Here is a 16,371-nt window from a genome sequence, read left to right on the forward strand (position 1 = left end):
AGCGGTGTCACCAGCACCACAACTCTGTGAGGCTGGCAGGAGTGGAGGTGCCTGTTCCTGCCTGCTCTCTGCCCCTGGCCAAGGAGCTGCCGCAGTGGCTGCGGTTCTTGTCCCCAGCCTCGTCCCCAGTACAGCCCCAGCTGTGCCCACACCAGCCCACATAGAGGGGCAGAGCCAGGCTCCCTGTCACAGACGTGTTTTTGCAGTCCCCACAGTGCTATATGCCCCCATGGGGTCCAGTTGGGGCAGGGGGGAGGGGGGAGTCAGGTGCCACCGTGTCACCCCAGCAGGGTGATGTCCCCATCTGGGTGTCCTTCAGTGTCACAGCTCTTCTGCGTCCCTCTGGGAGCCACTTCGTGTCTTTGTCCTGCAATGGGGCTTGGGGACCACAGGCAGGACCACGGAGTCCAGGCGCCGGGTGCCAGCCCTGGCAAGTGCAGTGCCCGGGCAGGAGGGGCGGAGGGGGGCTGGCCTGCGGGTCCCCAGGGGCTGCAGGCTGCCAGGAGGTCCCCGGGGCGGTGGGACAGGCACCCTGGCCTGGGGACGGACATGGAGTTGGGGCAGAGCCGTCTGGGGCTGCCCGAGCAGGCGGCTGAGCTGCAGTGGCCCCTGGCTCCTGGCACAGCACCCTGGGGGTGGTGGGATGGGGGGCTGTGGGGGTGCTGGGTGAGCAGAGCCGGGGGGGCAGTGGCAGCTCCATCCTCCCAGAGGAGCCGGCTCCCCCCGCCTTGCTCCCAGCTTGGGGAGCTGTTTGGCTCTGCCCCAGGAGCTGGGGGGCACAGGGGGCTGGGAGGCACTGTTTGCAGTGGTGGGGGCTTTGCCCTGGGTTCGGTGCTGTGGCATACGGGGCTTCCTCACGGAGCAGCCTTCCACCATCAGCTTCAGCCCACTGTGCATGGGAACGGGCACGGCTGCCTGCAAGGGGACATGGGGGGAGTGGGGGCTTGGGTTCCCCAGAGGGTCTCTGCCCCACAACCCCCCCCACAGCCCACCTCCTTGTAGATGAGCTCGAAGGCACCAGTGGGGCAGGCAGGGTTGTCCCTGTGGTCGATCACCACACGCAGCGTGTCCCGCTGGACTCTGGCACACAGCCGGCTGGTCACCGCCGAGGAGGGGGCCATGGTGGGGCTGGCGTTGATCTCTAGCAGCCAGGGCTGGCAATCCTCCCCAAAGACAAAGTCGGCTCCAAAGAGCTCGAAACTGCCCTTGCGGGACCCCACCAGGTCCTGGGCACTGCGCAGGGCGGCCACCACCGCCGCCTTCATGCCGGGCACCATCACCTGCTGCCAGGCCCCTGCCCGCCCTGCCTGCGCCAGGTACGCCTGGAGCTGCCGGCAGGACCAGATCTGGTCAGAGGGCAGCCGGGGGTGCCGGCCCTGCGCTGGCCTGCAGCGCTTCTGGATGGAGACATTGCAGAGGTGCCGGGCCCTGGAGCAGGAGAGCAGAGCCGGGTTAGCGGGGCGGCAGGGTGTGGGGTGCAGGGGCGGCAGGGTGTGGGGTGCAGGGGCGGCAGGGTGTGGGGCACTCACGGGTCCAGGTGGCTGAGGGAGAAGGGCTGGGAGCAGAAGCGCACGTAGCTCTCTCGGTAGAACCAGACAGTCAGCGGGTTCCAGTCTGTCACCAGGAACCATTGCCGGATGTCGAATTTGGTGCCGAAGATGAGCAGCAGCCGCTCCACGTACTTCTGCACCACCCACTCGCCCTCCCGCGCTGAGAACAACGTGCAGCCCCCCGCCAGCTGCAGCACCTGCTCCAGCCGCACCACGCAGACGATACCTGGGGGACATGGTGACACTGGGAGCCCCTCCTTGGCGGGGAGGCCACGTCCCCCACTTCCCCCAGCCTTACCCCTGCCGCGGGATTTGGCACCAGGCTTGAGGATCCAGACGTTGCGGTTACCCTCCATGACAAGCTGGGGCAGGTGCCCGGCCAGGAGCTGCAGCAGCGCTTGGCACTGATCCTGTTGTGCCGCACTCAGCACCAGCCCGGCCCCCTCGCTGTGGGGGGACGTGGGGTGCTCAGCTCCAGTCCCTCTGCTGTGTCCCCCCGTCCCGCTCGGCACTCACTGTACCACACGGTAGTAGTCCTGCAGGAAGTGGTCCCAGTCGATGGCCGTCGTGCAGGGGGACGGGGCGTCCCTGTCAATGTCCTGGTGCCCCACACTGTCCAGGTGCTGCCTGCAGACCTGCAGAGCCTCCTCCACCAGCTGGGAGGGCCGGGGGGACCCTGCTGTGGATGGCATGTGGTGACACATGTGGCTCCTAGGGACCCGCTCTGCCACCTTTGGGGCCACACACAGAGCCTGCCCATGGAGCGGGTGGCTTTGGGTACACGGGGGTAAGGGGGATCCCAATCCACAGCCCTGAGCAGGTGCTCAGCCCCCAGACATGTCCATGACCCCAATCTCCCTGTCCCAGCTCCACATGCTCACCTGGCCCCTCCCCAGATTTTGGGGGCTGCTCTGTCCCCACTGGTGTGTCCCCAGCCCTCTCCAGGGCCACTTTGAGCAGGCTGCGAGCTGCCGTCAGGCGGAAATCCTCTGCAAGGGGGCACATTGTCCCTGCCCGTCCCACGCAAGACACGGAGGGCACTGGGAGCATGGTGGGGGGCAGAAGGGCAGCAGCCCCGGGGACTCGTGCTATCCCACACTCACCGATGAAGGCTTCCCGCTCGTCCACGGCCCCCAGCCGGTAGCACCGCGGGAAGAACATGTCAGGGTCAGCTTCACAGAACCAGGTCAGGTTTCGCAGGTTGACACACAGCCCCTCCTGTTTAGAGAAGGGTGGCAGCCCCTGCTGGACCTCACCCCCAGTCCTTTCTTTTGCCCCCCCGGGTCTCCAGGCTCCCACCTTGGTGGTGAAGGAGGCCACCCCGCTATAGTGGTTCACCACCTGGTCGTGCTGCAGCAGCTGGTGGTTGACAGCACTGCGGCGGGTGGTCCAGATGAAGTACGGTATCTGGTCCCGCAGCAGGCAGGACTGCGACAGGGGGGGGCTAGAGTGAGGCATGGACCACCCCGTCCCACCCTCACCCGCTGCCCCAGGCCGTGTGCTGCACCTGGGGGTCCCAGGTGCCACAGCAGAGCTCAGCCCTGCCCCCCCCCAGCTAACCATGAGCTTGTGGATGTCATCGGGGTCCTCATCCTGCTGCTCTTCCTCCTCCTCCTCCTCAGGTGGCCATGGGGAATGCAGGGGCTCTAGGGTCCCCAGGGAAGACCATGCCCCACAAGATTCTGACCCCAGCCGTGGGCCCTGCACTGTGTCCCCCTGATCAGCAGTATCAGCATCATCTTTCCCCTCCTCCTCCTGCAGCCACTTCTCCCGCCTGCCACGCTGCTGCTCTGGCCGGCTGCCCGTGCTCGGGGGCTTCCTCTCCACCCAGCCCCGGGCCCGCAGTTGGCTGCGGATGACAGGGTAGGGGCCCAGCACTGTGAAGATCTTCTTTTCCTGGGGAGGAACACAAGAGCTCAGCCTGCCCCGGTGTCCCTCTGGCTCAGCTGTCACCCTGAGCCATCAATGCAATAAATGCAGGTGCTTGGTAGGGTGCTGACATCAGGCCCCTCACCTTTATGGCTTTCTCCACGCGCAGCCTGGCTCTCTTGAACTGCACAAGGTCAAGGGAGGGGTGGTGGCAGCCGCGGTGGCTGGCGGTGGCAGGTGCTGCCTGCCCTGCGAGGACACACCCAGCTGACCCCACACCCTCAGCCCCGTTTGGGGGCTGACACGTACCTGCCTGCCCCTGCCCGAGCAAGGTGGGGGTCCCAACTGCAGCATCTACCGGTATGCCAAGCCTCATGCTGGTACCCCCCAGGATGCCCCACTGTGCTGTTGTCCCCACCCTCAGGCCAGGGGACCGCTGGGACATTTGCTCCAGCAGCAGCCCCCACGCTACATCCCCACAGCGCTGCTCTCCCTGTGGCACCATCCCACAGCACCCTGAGGGCATGGGGAGCTGCAGGTGGCTCTGCCTCCCCCAGGTGCCAAGTGGGTCCCCTGTCCCTGCTGGGGACTGCAGTGGGGGGTCCAGTGCAGAGTGTAGCCCCCCAACCCCAGCACCGCTGTGATGGCAGACCCTCGGGCCTGGCCACCATGCTGGCAACACCACCCCAAAGCGGGGACAGATCCCAGCCCCTCAGCGCCAGGTGTGCAGTCCCCTGTGCCTGCACCTCCCAGCCTACAGCCCCCTCTGCACCAGCCACCCCAGCCCCCAAATCCTTCCATACCCCACACCCAGACTTCCCCAGCCCGTTGGTGTCCCCCCAGCTCCTCTTCAAACCCTTCCACCCGCCCAAATCCCTCCCTTCGCATCCCCAGTCCTGCCCGCACCCTCGGAGCCGCCCCCGCTGTTTGCCGTTGCCATGACGCCCATCCCGGCCCCGCCCCTTCCCTCCAAGCCCCGCCCCCCTCCCCGCCAGGCCCCGCCCCCCCTCCCGGTGCCGCAGGTTCCCCCGGTGCCGCGGGACGGACAGAGCAGACGGAGACGGCGGTTACAGCAAACGAGACCGTTTAAAAAACGAGACGAGACAGCGGCAGCGACCAGGGCGGCTCTGCCGCAAGCAGGGGCTGCTCCCAGCGCGGCCGCCGGCCCAGCCGTCCGCGGGGCAGCAGGAGCGGGCGCAGGCACGGTGCCTGGCGGGCACAAGCGTCGGGGAGCCACGGGGTCCTGCGCCACGGCCTAAAACTGGAAGGCAAGAGGAGAAGACACATGGCTGTCAGTCCCTGTCCCCGGGCGCTCCTCTGGCCCTCACCCACCCTTCCTGGCCCCAGGGAGGGAGGCCGAGTGCGGCTGCCACGCACAGAGACCCAGACTCAGCTTCTCCCTCTGCCTCAACGGGCACCGCGCAACCCATTGCAGCAGTCACCAAAAGGGCCACGTCCCCCATGGCTGCTGCCCACCCTCAAGCACAGTCTGGGGGTCCCAGAGCTGGCACTTTGAGAGTACAAGCACCTCTGGGTAACCTCCCTGCCATCTCCAAGAGCTTCCTTGGGCAGAACGCCACCACCATCCCCACAGATGGGCTCTGGGCACAAGGGCCACACTGGCTTTGAGCACCACACCCTGCTCCCAGCTCAGAGCCTCACATTCTTGAGGAACTCCTCTGCCACAATGCGGGCCCTGGCGTTGACAGACAGCTTCATCTCGCTGATCTCCTTGTCAATCTCCTCCATGAAGTGGATGACAAAGTCCACCAGCTTGTGTTTGTACATCTGCTCCGTGTGGAAGTTTGTGATCAAGAAGCTGATATCGTAGCCCTGGGGAAGAGAGAAGCGCCCTGGGGATGAGCAGCCGGGCCACCGACCACACAACCTCATATTCCAGTTCTGCAATGGAGACTCCACCAGTGCCAGGAGCTGCTCCGGCCCCTCCCCGTCACCTCACCTCCACAGGCTTCCTGCGCAGGATGAAAAAATTCTCAGCCCTCATCATCATGAAGCGCATGAATTTGTGGCACAAGATCTTCTCAATCTCATCAGCCTGGGGAGAGGAAAGGGAAGTGAGGCGTCCCCCACGCCAGGCGCGAGCTGCCAGCCCCCTGCCCGCAGCCCCCACCTCACCTGTTTCACTGCAATGCTGACGCGCACAGAGTTAATGGAGCCCTCGATGAGGACCTTCTCCTTCTCGTTCCTGCTGATGATCACCGGCTGCAACAGCAGCTCTTTGCTGCTCCTGCAACCAGAAGAAGGGCAGGACTGACTCAGAAGGAAGCATTTACTAGTCAGAAATGGGGAACACACAAGTGCGGAGCCATGGGGATCGCAGAGACATGGACGTTTTTGCTTCACGCTGCTACGTGATGCTTTCTGCCTCCTGAAGGCAGAGCCCCGCAGCTCCCCAGCTCCCTGCTGGCACCAGCGCTGTGACCACGGGCTGGCAGCCGGTGGGTGTGGAGACCTACCCGGCTGCACCCGGGCTGCACAGCCCCCTCCGCCAGCGCCCTACCGGGGCGCTCCATTCCCGGCTGCCCAGCGAAGCGGCAGCGGTGCCTCTCCCGCCACCGCCCCCGTACCTGACTTCCACCTCGGGCTTGTTGTGCCGCTCCACCACCTGCGAGGAGAAGTTCTCCAGGCACAGCGCGGCCTGCAGCGTGGCGCGTACCGCGTTCAGGTACGGGCGCAGCGTGGCTGTCTGCGGGGACACAGCGGCGGCGGCGTCAGTCCCCGGGCCCCGCCGCCTGCCCCTCGGCCCGCAGCCCCCCGACACCGCTCACCCCGCCGCCCACGGCCCCTCCATCCCCCGCCTCTGCCGGCCCCTCCATCCCCTCAGCCCCTCACCCCGAATCGGCGCCCCCCGCCCTACCATGGTGGCGGCTGCGGTCCGGTCCCGGCAGGCGGAAGTAGCCGGTTCCCTCTTCCGGGATGCGCGGTAACTCCCACTGTGGTGAGAGGGGGGCGGCGGGAGGCTCCTGCCACGCGTTCAGGACACGAACGGCGGCGGAGTGGGCTCACCGCTGTACCGAGCGGGGACGCAACAGCGCTGGAGAGCGGTCACGGTGGCGGCGGCCCGCGGCAGCGGAATCCCGCACAATCCCCCCCGCGCCTCGCCGCACTTGGTACGCTCCATTCAGCGCTTCCATATTAGGGAAGGAAGATGGAGAGCGGGTCGAACCAATGAGCGGCGGGAGTTGGGCGCAGCTGAGCCAATGGGAGAGCGCGGGGCGGAGCTCAGAGCCCACCGCCCACGGGGCCGGAAGGGACGAGCGGCCTAGGCGCGACCCGCCCCGCGGCGGCCCCGCCCGCGGCCCCGGGCTTCCCGCGGCCCGGTGCAGAGCCACCCGCGGCCCCTCAGCTCCGCGGTGATCCCCCTCCCCGGTTCCCCTCAGCTCCGCGGTGATCCCCCTCCCCGGTTCCCCTCAGCTCCGCGGTGATCCCCCTCCCCGGTTCCCCTCAGCTCCGCGGTGATCCCCCCGCGGTTCCTCTGCGCTCTTCGGTGATCCCCCTCCCCGGTTCCCCTCAGCTCCCCGGTGATCTCCCCCGTTCCCCTCAGGACTCCGCTGCCCCCCGACTCTCCGCAGCTCCGTTCCCTTTCAGCTTCCCCGGTGCCCCCGTACTCCCCTCGGTTCCCCGCAGACCCCCCGGTGCCCGCGGTGTCCGGTGCTGCCACCATGAGCGAGCTGAAGGACTGCCCGCTGCAGTTCCACGACTTCAAGTCGGTGGACCACGCGAAGGTGTGCCCCCGGTACACGGCCGTGCTGGCCCGCTCCGAGGACGACGGGATCGGCATCGAGGAGCTGGACACGCTGCAGCTGGAGCTGGAGACGCTGCTCTCGTCCGCCAGCCGCCGCCTCCGCGTCCTGGAGGCTGAGACGCAGGTGCTGGGACCGTTCTGCTCCTTCCCTGCCCAGCGCTGGATGCGGGACCCAACGGAGCATCGCTCTCTTTCAGATCCTGACAGACTGGCAGGACAAGAAGGGTGACCGGCGGTTCCTGAAGCTGAGCAAGGACCACGATGTGGGCGCCTCCGTCAAACACGGGAAGCCCAAGAAGCAGAAGCTGGAGGGGAAAGGGGGCCACGGGACCGGGCCTGGCCCTGGCCGGCCCAAGTCCAAGAACCTGCAGCCCAAGATCCAGGAATATGAGTTTCAGGATGATCCCATTGATGTGCCACGCATCCCCAAAAACGACGCTCCAAACAGGTGTGGGGGTGTTGGGGGCTGTTGGGATCATCCATCTCCTTCCTGGCAGCACTTGGTGCAAAGGCTGCTCCAGCCCAAGGGAATAGTTGTCCTGGGGGGATGAGGGGCACGTGTGGGGTCCTGTGGGGTCCCCTGCAGCTCCCCCTCGCAGTTCATCCACTCCCTCCTCACAGGTTCTGGGCATCGGTGGAACCGTACTGCGCTGATCTCACCAACGAGGAGGTCCGAGTCCTGGAGGAGCTGCTCAAGCCGCCAGAGGATGAGGCTGAGCATTACAAGGTGAAAAACTCCTGAGCCCACCCCGTTCCTCCCTCACCTCCTCCCCTGCCCTCTGCCCCTGTCCCCTGCTGCGCCTCACAGCGAGTGTTCCTGCTGGGGGGTGATGCCGGCGGGAGGTGGAAGGTGAGGTGGGAGGCTGCGGGAGCTGTGCCAAGCCCTGCTCCTGCAGATCCCTCCCCTGGGGAAGCATTACTCCCAGCGCTGGGCCCAGGAGGACCTGCTGGAGGAGCAGAAGGATGGAGCCCGGGCAGCAGCCGCTGCTGACAAGAAGAAAGGCGTCCTGGGGCCGCTGACCGAACTGGACACCAAAGGTGCCTCTGTCCCCACCTGCCTCTGCCCCTTTTACACCAAAGGCCCTGAGGGGGCTGTGAGCCCCTGCGCCTCACCCCACACCCCCAAGGTAGAGGCTGCCCTGCTCCGCTGCTCACCTCTGTGTTTGAGGTTGTTTTTTTCCCCTTCTCGCTTCCTCCCAGATGTCGACGCTCTGTTGAAGAAGTCGGAGGCTCAGCACGAGCAGCCAGAGGATGGGTGTCCCTTCGGGCCCCTGACGCAGCGTCTGCTGCAGGCGCTCGTGGAGGTGAGGCAGCTCCGTGGGGCTGTGCTGTGTGGCCATGCCGTGGGGCTGTGCCACCATGGCCCAGTGCTGTGACCTTGCCCTCGCACTCTCATCACTAGGAGAACATCATCTCCCCTGTCGAGGACTCCCCCATCCCTGAAATCGCCGGCAAGGACTCAGGAGCCGATGGTGCTGGCACGTCTCCCCGCAGCCAGAACAAGCCCTTCAGGTGAGCAGCTGGGGTGGACCCCAGAGCTTGGTGCTGCCCGCGGGGACACCGAACGCGCCGGTGGCTTCCCTGCCCCGGCGAGTCGCGGGGAGAAAGGGGCATACAGTGGGCAGCAGCCGCTCTCCACCCCGGCAGCGTCCCCCACACCAAGTCCCTGGAGGGGCGGATCAAGGAGGAGCTGGTGGCCCAAGGGTTGCTGGAGTCGGAGGACCGGCCAGCTGAGGACTCGGAGGATGAGGTGCTGGCCGAGCTGCGCAAGAGGCAGGCGGAGCTGAAGGCCCTCAGTGCGCACAACCGTGCCAAGAAGCACGAGCTGCTGCGGTGAGCACAGGCAGGGACGGGTGTGGGCGGGGGGCTGCCCGGCAGGGACTGACAGCCCTGTTCTCCATGCCAGGCTGGCCAAGGAGGAGCTGCACCGGCAGGAGCTGCGGCAGCGCGTCCGCATGGCCGACAACGAGGTGATGGACGCCTTCCGCAAGATCATGGCTGCCCGGCAGAAGAAGCGCACGCCCACCAAGAAGGAGAAGGACCAGGCCTGGAAGACCCTGAAGGAGCGGGAGAGCATCCTCAAGCTGCTGGATGGGTAGCAGGGGCCGCAGACCCTCACACATCATGGACCCTGGCAGCTGGGGGTGGTGGCCATGCCACTGTCACCCACAGGGCGCTGGCAGGCTTGCACTCTGCCTGTGCCCTGCCTGCATGGGACAAAGCTGTGCGGCACCCCCACACACCCTGGGCCTGCTCAGCCTCCCTGCCTGGGTGACAGGTCCCAGCTGCTGTCCCCTCGCTGTCCCCTGCCTGCAGGGAGCTGTCACCAAGCCAGGCTGGGGACCCTGTGGGGCTGTGGAGGTCCCTCCTGGGACCAGCCTCCCCCAGCCGGCGGCTTCTGCTCCTGCATGCCCCGTTATTTTGGGAGGGTGACATTAGTCCACCACTGTGGGGGCTGGATTTGGCAGCTGCTGCGGCGTGGCTCCCATGGGCCCTTGTCCCTCCCCACAGCCCCAGGGGGGAATCCCAGCCCCCACAGGTGGGTTGGGGGTGTGGGGAGGGGAAGGAGGTTGGAGAGGGGCACAGCACGGGGGGGCGGGGCGCCAGACTCTCCATGTACCGGTGTGTTCTGCCACGTGTGTGGTCAATAAAGGCAGTCCGGTGCAGGTGGTGGTGTGGTGGCCTTTGAGGACACCGTGGGGTGGGTGGGTGGGTGTGTGGGGGGTCCTCTCAGTGGCTCAGTCTGGGGTGGGGAGAGCTGGTGGGTCCTTTGGGTGGGGGGAGCTGGGGGGGGGTCCTGCAGCCCACTGTGGGGGTGCCCCACACTTGTCCCCCACGCATGTCACAAAATCATAGAATGTCAGGGATTAGAAGGGACCTCGAAAACTCATCCAGTGCAATCCCCCCATGGAGCAGGAACACCCAGATGAGGTTACACAGGAAGGTGTCCAGGCGGGTTGGAATGTCTGCACAGAAGGAGACTCCACAACCCCCCTGGGCAGCCTGGGCCAGGCTTTGCCACCCTCACTGAGAAGAAGTTTCTTCTCAAATTTAAGTGGAACCTCCTGTGTTCCAGTTTGAACCCATTGCCCCTTGTCCTATCGTTGGTTGTCACCGAGAAGAGCCTGGCTCCATCCTCCTGACACTCACCCTTTACATTATTTATAAACATTAATGAGGTCACCCCTCAGTCTCCTCCAAGCTAAAGAGCCCCAGCTCCCTCAGCCTTTAAAAACACGGGAGATTCTCCATTCTCTTGACCATCTCTTGCCCTGCACTGGACTCTCTCCAGCAGTTCCCTGTCCTTCTGGAACTGAGGGGCCCAGAACTGGACACAACATTCCAGATGCGCTCTCAAGACACCCGCTCACAGACCCACTTGTCGCCCCCCCTGCGTGGCCACGCGTGTTTTCCAGCCTCCCCCGCCCGCGCCAACTCCGCGCCCGGCCCCGCCCACCGCCCTCCCTATTGGTCTCGGTGGGGCGCGGCCACGCCCCTCCCCGTGACGTCAGCGCTGTCCGGCGGCGCCGCCGCGCCGGGAGGAGTCGCCGCCGCTCCGCTGCTCCCTCGGTAAGGGCGGGGCGGGGCGGGGGCGGTGTGCCCACCCGAGAGTCCCACGCACCCACGCATGGGCCCCTCCCGTTGCCCCCCCGCCCCGCGCCCGCCGTACGGCGGGCGCGGGGCGGGGGGGCAACGGGAGGGGCCCAGCGTTTGTCCCCCCCCGCACCCCACGCCAAAACTCCCGTGGGGTGGGAGGGGAATCCTAATGATGACAACCATCAACCACATCCCCTTGGCACCCTGTCAGCCCCACGGCCACGTTCCAGCGCCCCCCCACCCCACTGACACCTTGTTCCCCACTCATGTCGCAGGTGGGAGTGGGTGCCCCCCCCCCCCTCCGCCCACCCACCCCCCTCCACGGGGCACCATGCCGCTGGGGCAGGATGGGCCCAGCTGGAAGAAGAGGACCGAGGACATCCAGCGCATCTACAACTTCCGAGAGGTCTTGGGCACGTGAGTCACGCAGGCAGGGGGACACCCGTGATAACCCACTCGTGGTGCTGGATCCGGCCGTGCCCCCCCCCAACCCACCACCACCCAACCCCGGGTTTGCCAAACCCGCCGCGTGGAACCGTGCCAGCTCCAATATTGGCCCAAGGCGGGAGCCAGCGCCGGGCTGGCAGATGAGGGACGGTGTCACAGGGTACACGCAGGGGTTTGCGGTGCTGCCTGCCACCTCCTGTCGGTGTCACCGGTCCCCTGTGCCGCCAGCCCACCCAAGGGTGCCCACCGGTGGTCCCCTGGCTGGCAGAGGGGTGCCTGCCGGTGCCCCAAGCACCATAAGGCTCTTAGGCTGGATTAGCGGGTTAATTACAGCAAGGCTTAGGGTGAGCGCACGCTGCCTGCCACCTGCCCCACCTGGGAACCACCGATGGCTCCCACCTTGGCCTTTGGGTGGTCCCCGCAGAGCCAGGCAGGGTGGCCCTGCTCACTCCGGGTGTTGCCAAAACTCACATGGGGTGGCTCATCCCCACCCGGCTGTGCCCCGGCTGCCGGCAGCGCCGTGGGGTTATCCTGCCCCATAAGGTGATGGTGCAGCCATGCTGGGGTGCTGGGCACCCCTCCCCGGCCACGTCCGGCCGTCCCTACGGGCGGCTCCTGCTCGACTTTCCTCCTATAAATAGCTGGACTTTCTGCCCGTTGCCATGGTGATCACGGCATGGCGGCAGCAGCTCCGGCCAGTGGCACCCCTGCCCCCTCACCCCTCGCCCTCCCCAGGGGGGCCTTCTCCGAGGTGGTCCTGGCGGAGGAGAAGGCGACGCGGAAGCTGGTGGCCATCAAGTGCATCGCCAAGAAGGCACTGGAGGGGAAGGAGACCAGCATTGAGAACGAGATTGCCGTGCTCCACAAGTAGGGACTGGCCTGGCGCAAGGGGATGGGGGGGTCCCATTCTGCACGCCCTTCTGCACAAGCAACCGGCACAGCTCCCCGCCACCAGTGCCCATCACCGGGCATTATCGGCAGCGCCCAAAATAGCTGGCAGCGCGTGACGCCCCGTGGGGCCAAGCCTGGCTGCTCCCTGTCCGGTGGGGGCCGGGGTGGGGGGCAGCCGGGAACCCCCTCACCCCCCTGTGCCTCCCCCCCACAGGATCAAGCACCCGAACATTGTGGCCTTGGATGATATCTACGAGAGCGGCACCCACCTCTACCTCATCATGCAGCTGTGAGTGACATCGAGGGTCCAGGGGGGCCCGAGGGGGTGCGGGGGGGCCATGCTGACTGGTACTGCATGTCCCGCAGGGTCTCGGGGGGGGAGCTCTTCGACCGCATCGTGGAGAAGGGCTTCTACACCGAGCGGGACGCCAGTGCCCTGATCCGACAGATCCTCGACGCCGTCAAGTACCTGCACGACATGGGCATTGTCCACCGTGACCTGAAGGTGAGCGGTGGCCAGGGACACACACACACACACACACAGAGTCCCTGGGAGGGGACCCCGGTGTCACCCCTCCCTCACCGCCCCCTCCCCGCAGCCCGAGAACCTGCTCTATTACAGCCTGGACGAGGACTCCAAGATCATGATCAGTGACTTCGGGCTGTCCAAGATCGAGGGCTGCGGCAGCGTCATGTCCACGGCCTGCGGCACCCCCGGCTACGTGGGTGAGCACCTGCTGCGGGCTGCTGATGCCCTGGGTGCAGGTTTGGGGTCCCCCCTCACCCCTATTGTCCCCCCAGCCCCCGAGGTGCTGGCGCAGAAGCCCTACAGCAAGGCAGTGGATTGCTGGTCCATTGGGGTCATCGCCTACATCCTGTACGTACCCCCCGCCTACCCCCTTCCCCTCCACAGGGGACCAGCCCCCTGGGGTCACCCGAGGTGAGCGTCCCCATCTCCACCATCCCCAGGCTCTGCGGTTACCCGCCTTTCTACGACGAGAACGATGCCAAGCTCTTCGAGCAGATCCTGCGGGCCGAGTACGAGTTTGACTCGCCCTACTGGGACGACATCTCGGACTCGGGTGAGCTGGGGCCACCACGGCTGGGACACCGGCACGGTGTCGCAGTAGCCGGGGCTGGGGCGGCGAGTGCAGGTGCTCATGGCTTCTCCACGCCCCGTCCCAGCCAAGGACTTCATCCAGCACCTGATGGAGAAAGACCCCAGCAAGCGCTTCACTTGTGAGCAAGCCCTGCAGCATCCCTGGTAAGGGGGGACCTGCCACCATTTGCACCCCCCCCCCCCCCCCCCCCCCCAGCTCACCCCACAGCAGCCATGGGGCGGGGGGCCCCCAGTGACCCCCTTCCCACCTCAGGATTGCTGGGGACACAGCCCTGGACAAGAACATCCACCAGTCTGTGAGTGAGCAGATCAAAAAAAACTTTGCGAAGAGCAAGTGGAAGGTGAGCGTGGGGTGCCGGGAAGATGCAGGGGTGTTGGGGGGTGCAAGGGTGTCAAGGGGGTGAAGGGGCGTTGAGGGGGTGCAGGAGGTGTTGGGGAGGTGCAAGGGGTGTTGCAGGGGGGTCCAGGAGGCACCCTGTGCCAAGTGACAAACACTCTGGGGTCGGCAGCAAGCCTTCAACGCCACGGCGGTGGTGAGACACATGCGGAAGCTGCAGCTGGGAACCAGCCAGGAGGGCCCCGGGCAGACGACTCCCACCAGCCCCGGCGAGCGGCTGGGAGGGGGCACCAGCAACGGTGAGTTCTGACCCCCCAGTCCTCATCCCGCGCCCCCAGGGCTGCTGCCAGGTGCTCACCTTCCACTCCCCGCAGGGTCAGACTGTGGGCACCTGCCCAGGAGCAGAGCTCAGCGACTCGCCCCAGACTGAGCACAGTCCCATATGGCCACGGCCTGGGGGGGCCGGGGGTCCCAGCCCTCCTGTGGGCACACTGTGGGGTGGGGGCCCTGCTGTGCTGGAGCCGGGGGTCCAGTGTAGGGGCACCCTGCCCTGCTCGCCCTGCGAGTGTGGGGCTGCCCCCGCCGCAGGCTCGCAGCTGAGCTCTGCATAGGGGCAGGGGCAGCCCCCAGGACCCCCCCAGCTCAGGGTGGTGTCCTGGGCCCCCTCCCACACCCCTCCCTTCACCCCACACCTGCCCCAGCACTGCCCAACCCCCCAGCATGTTCAAGGAGAATTTTCCAAATGGATGTTTCTATTTTATTGCTTGTAATAAAGAGAAGAGGCCAACACTGCTCAGCTCTGCCCTGCCCTGGGTGGGGGGACAGCCCTGACCCCCCTCATCCCCAATGCCCAGGGAAGCAGCTCCCAAGCACACAGTGGGCAGGGGACAGGGACCCCCGGACACCCCAGGCTGGGAACAGTCACAGTGATTCTCCGCCAGCCACTGCCCCAGGGGTTCCGTCCCTCTTGGGGTGTACCTAGGGGGCCCCATCCCCGTGGCTGTCCTGGCCTCGGCACCCCCTGGCGCGGCCCCGCCTGCCCGGCTCCTGGCCCTTGCGGAGGTCGGCGCAGAACAGGACCTGGCGTGGGGAGAGGTGGCGGGTGGGCACGGCTGGGGTGGGGGCACAGGCTGAGCCCGGGGGCACGGGAGGGGGGTACTCACCGCCTGCGCCCAGCCAGCACGGGGGCCCCACAGCCCGCGGAAGAAGTCACCTGCAGAGAGAGGGTCATCACCAGCGCCAGGGAAATCATCCCCATCCTGGGGGGTCCCACATCAGGGCCCGGCCCTCACCAATCTCCTGGTGGGCGCGGGGGGTCAGGCTCCTGCCGCCCAGCACCGCGCCGTAGCGCTGCCGCGCGATGTGCCAGACGTGTGTGTCCACCGGCACGGCCTCTGCCTTGTCCAGCGCCATCAGGCACACGCAGTCAGCGACCTGCGGCCGGGCAGTGCCGTCAGCTGCCGCCGCCGTCCGTGCTCCTCGTGCCCCCCATCCCAGCACCCACCTTGGTGCCCACGCCGGGCAGGGTGCACAGCACCCTCCTGGCCTCGGCGTAAGGCACGGTGCGCAGCCGGCACAGCCCCTCGGCTCCGAGCCCCTCGGCGATGGCCCGCGCGCTCCCGCTGACGAATTTGGCCCGGTACCCGAAGCCCAGCGCCCGCAGACGGGCCTCGGCGTCAGCGCCTGCGGGGGACAGCGGGGGGATGTGGGTGGGGGCAGACGAGGCCGTGGCGGTGACGGTGGGACGATGGCGGACCTGTGAGCGCCGACAGAGACGGGAAGGCATGGACAGGCCGGGCATCGAGGTGGCAGAGGCGGCGGCCGAAGGCGCAGCAGAGACGCTCGATCATGGCGGTGATGCGGGAGATGTGGTTGTTGGAGGTGCAGATGAAGGAGAGGAGGCACTCAACAGGGTCCTGCCGCAGCACCCGCACCCCTGCAGTGGGACGTGGTGAGGGGACGCCGGGCGGGTGCCGCGGACGTTCCCCGTGGGGCAACCTCACCTGGGAAGTCCTTGGCCACTTTTCGGAAGAGGGGGTCGGCCGCCCCCCAGGCGCGGTACAGGGCTGGCAGCCCCACATCCAGCTGGAAGTAGTCGCGCAGGATCTGCTCCGTCTCGGCACTGTCCGGCTCCGCCGCCCCAGTGGGACACACATCTCCATCCTTGTCAGGACACGCGTCCCCATCCTCCTCCTCCTCCTCGTACACCGTGTACCAGAGCCGGTCCCGCTCCTGCCGCAGCGTCCAGACGCGCCCCCCCAGCACCCCCGTCCAGGCCCCGGGGCTGCTCTCCCACCACCTGCCGCACACGGGAGCGTCGGGACCGGGTCTGCCCCCGCCGGGCTCGGCCGTGGTGGGGCGGGGACCCGCGGGGTCTCACCGGAACGTCTGTCCCGACGACAGCACCAGGTCCAGGCGCAGCTCGGCCGGCGGGACGGGCAGGGACCGCCACAGCCGCGGGCAGGCGGACGGGACGTCCCGCAGCTTCATGGGGGGCGCGGCGGGGACCGGCTGTGCCCGCCCTGCCCCACGGAGGCGGGGCAGTCAGGTACCGCCTGCCCCCAGCCCCAAACCTCACCTCCGCCCCCGGAGCTGCCGCGGGGCAGCCCCGTCCTGCCCCACAGCCCCAGCCTGGGCCCCCACACCCCGCACACCGCACCGCGGCCCCGCTCCTCCCCCCACCATAGAGTTCCCCTCCGCACAAGCAGAGCGCACACCCGTTCCCGCGGCGCGCCGGCGACGCTCTAGCTTAACTTCCGGCCGGCGGCCAGCCCCACCCCGGAAGCGCGGGCGC

General features: G+C 67.2%; 4 protein-coding genes across 8 annotated transcripts; 2 read left to right on the top strand and 2 right to left on the bottom strand.

The window, feature by feature from the left end:
- Positions 1-21: 21 nt before the first annotated feature.
- Positions 22-6,548, bottom strand: LOC102096318 (tubulin monoglycylase TTLL3). The gene is made up of 16 exons (XM_065074811.1): positions 6,298-6,548; positions 6,008-6,126; positions 5,556-5,667; positions 5,380-5,475; positions 5,082-5,252; positions 4,491-4,674; positions 3,565-4,130; positions 3,111-3,446; positions 2,850-2,978; positions 2,654-2,768; positions 2,432-2,539; positions 2,067-2,229; positions 1,849-1,997; positions 1,530-1,776; positions 993-1,428; positions 22-915 (listed from the first exon to the last, which is right to left on the bottom strand). Exons 1-16 carry the CDS (start codon positions 6,298-6,300, stop codon positions 322-324), a joined length of 3,528 nt encoding a protein of 1,175 aa, XP_064930883.1. The 5' UTR covers positions 6,301-6,548; the 3' UTR covers positions 22-321.
- A 182-nt stretch (positions 6,549-6,730) lies between these two features.
- TADA3 (transcriptional adaptor 3) lies at positions 6,731-9,851 on the top strand. Its single transcript, XM_065074696.1, has 8 exons — positions 6,731-7,309; positions 7,383-7,633; positions 7,807-7,912; positions 8,082-8,223; positions 8,386-8,489; positions 8,588-8,697; positions 8,833-9,018; positions 9,092-9,851. Exons 1-8 carry the CDS (start codon positions 7,103-7,105, stop codon positions 9,282-9,284), a joined length of 1,299 nt encoding a protein of 432 aa, XP_064930768.1. The 5' UTR covers positions 6,731-7,102; the 3' UTR covers positions 9,285-9,851.
- Positions 9,852-10,700: 849 nt separating this feature from the next.
- On the top strand, positions 10,701-14,366 carry CAMK1 (calcium/calmodulin dependent protein kinase I). 3 transcript variants are annotated; one of them, XM_065074698.1, is made up of 12 exons: positions 10,701-10,755; positions 11,058-11,199; positions 11,965-12,096; positions 12,335-12,409; positions 12,487-12,625; positions 12,720-12,846; positions 12,922-12,997; positions 13,090-13,202; positions 13,306-13,384; positions 13,494-13,581; positions 13,750-13,876; positions 13,952-14,366. In XM_065074698.1, exons 2-12 carry the CDS (start codon positions 11,114-11,116, stop codon positions 14,005-14,007), a joined length of 1,098 nt encoding a protein of 365 aa, XP_064930770.1. In that variant the 5' UTR covers positions 10,701-10,755; positions 11,058-11,113; the 3' UTR covers positions 14,008-14,366. The 3 variants fall into 3 exon arrangements, with proteins under 3 accessions (XP_064930770.1, XP_064930771.1, XP_064930769.1); XM_065074699.1 differs by lacking the exon at positions 10,701-10,755 and adding an exon at positions 10,775-10,803 and having other exon boundaries at positions 10,894-11,199; XM_065074697.1 differs by lacking the exon at positions 10,701-10,755 and having other exon boundaries at positions 10,900-11,199.
- Positions 14,312-16,347, bottom strand: OGG1 (8-oxoguanine DNA glycosylase). Of its 3 annotated transcripts, none has more exons than XM_065074716.1 (8): positions 16,295-16,347; positions 15,958-16,099; positions 15,581-15,876; positions 15,334-15,513; positions 15,082-15,260; positions 14,870-15,011; positions 14,741-14,790; positions 14,312-14,657 (listed from the first exon to the last, which is right to left on the bottom strand). In XM_065074716.1, the coding sequence occupies exons 2-8, from the start codon at positions 16,065-16,067 to the stop codon at positions 14,556-14,558; spliced, it is 1,059 nt and encodes a 352-aa protein (XP_064930788.1). In that variant the 5' UTR covers positions 16,068-16,099; positions 16,295-16,347; the 3' UTR covers positions 14,312-14,555. The 3 variants fall into 3 exon arrangements, with proteins under 3 accessions (XP_064930788.1, XP_064930789.1, XP_064930787.1); XM_065074717.1 differs by having other exon boundaries at positions 16,280-16,345; XM_065074715.1 differs by lacking the exon at positions 16,295-16,347 and adding an exon at positions 16,260-16,277.
- Between the last annotated feature and the right edge of the window lie 24 nt (positions 16,348-16,371).

This window comes from Columba livia, chromosome 10, assembly GCF_036013475.1.
Source record: "Columba livia isolate bColLiv1 breed racing homer chromosome 10, bColLiv1.pat.W.v2, whole genome shotgun sequence".
NCBI lineage: Eukaryota > Metazoa > Chordata > Aves > Columbiformes > Columbidae > Columba > Columba livia.

Bases quoted from the DNA above. Each gene is read 5' to 3' on its own strand.
- LOC102096318 (XM_065074811.1), bottom strand. The intron at 4,131-4,490 runs GTAACCGCCGTC...CCTGGCGCTGAG, and splicing joins TTTAAACGGTCTCGTTTGCT to GGGCTGGGATCTGTCCCCGC. The intron at 916-992 runs GTGGGCTGTGGG...GTCCCCTTGCAG, and splicing joins TCGAGCTCATCTACAAGGAG to GCAGCCGTGCCCGTTCCCAT.
- TADA3 (XM_065074696.1), top strand. From the start codon at position 7,103: ATGAGCGAGCTGAAGGACTGCCCGCTGCAGTTCCACGACTTCAAGTCG. The intron at 8,224-8,385 runs GTGCCTCTGTCC...GCTTCCTCCCAG, and splicing joins GACCGAACTGGACACCAAAG to ATGTCGACGCTCTGTTGAAG. The intron at 8,490-8,587 runs GTGAGGCAGCTC...TCTCATCACTAG, and splicing joins TGCTGCAGGCGCTCGTGGAG to GAGAACATCATCTCCCCTGT.
- CAMK1 (XM_065074699.1), top strand. From the start codon at position 10,952: ATGATGACAACCATCAACCACATCCCCTTGGCACCCTGTCAGCCCCAC. The intron at 12,097-12,334 runs GTAGGGACTGGC...TCCCCCCCACAG, and splicing joins GAGATTGCCGTGCTCCACAA to GATCAAGCACCCGAACATTG. The intron at 12,410-12,486 runs GTGAGTGACATC...CATGTCCCGCAG, and splicing joins CTCTACCTCATCATGCAGCT to GGTCTCGGGGGGGGAGCTCT.
- OGG1 (XM_065074716.1), bottom strand. From the start codon at position 16,067: ATGAAGCTGCGGGACGTCCCGTCCGCCTGCCCGCGGCTGTGGCGGTCC. The intron at 15,514-15,580 runs GTGAGGTTGCCC...GTCCCACTGCAG, and splicing joins AGTGGCCAAGGACTTCCCAG to GGGTGCGGGTGCTGCGGCAG. The intron at 14,791-14,869 runs GTGAGGGCCGGG...CTCTCTCTGCAG, and splicing joins CCGCGCCCACCAGGAGATTG to GTGACTTCTTCCGCGGGCTG.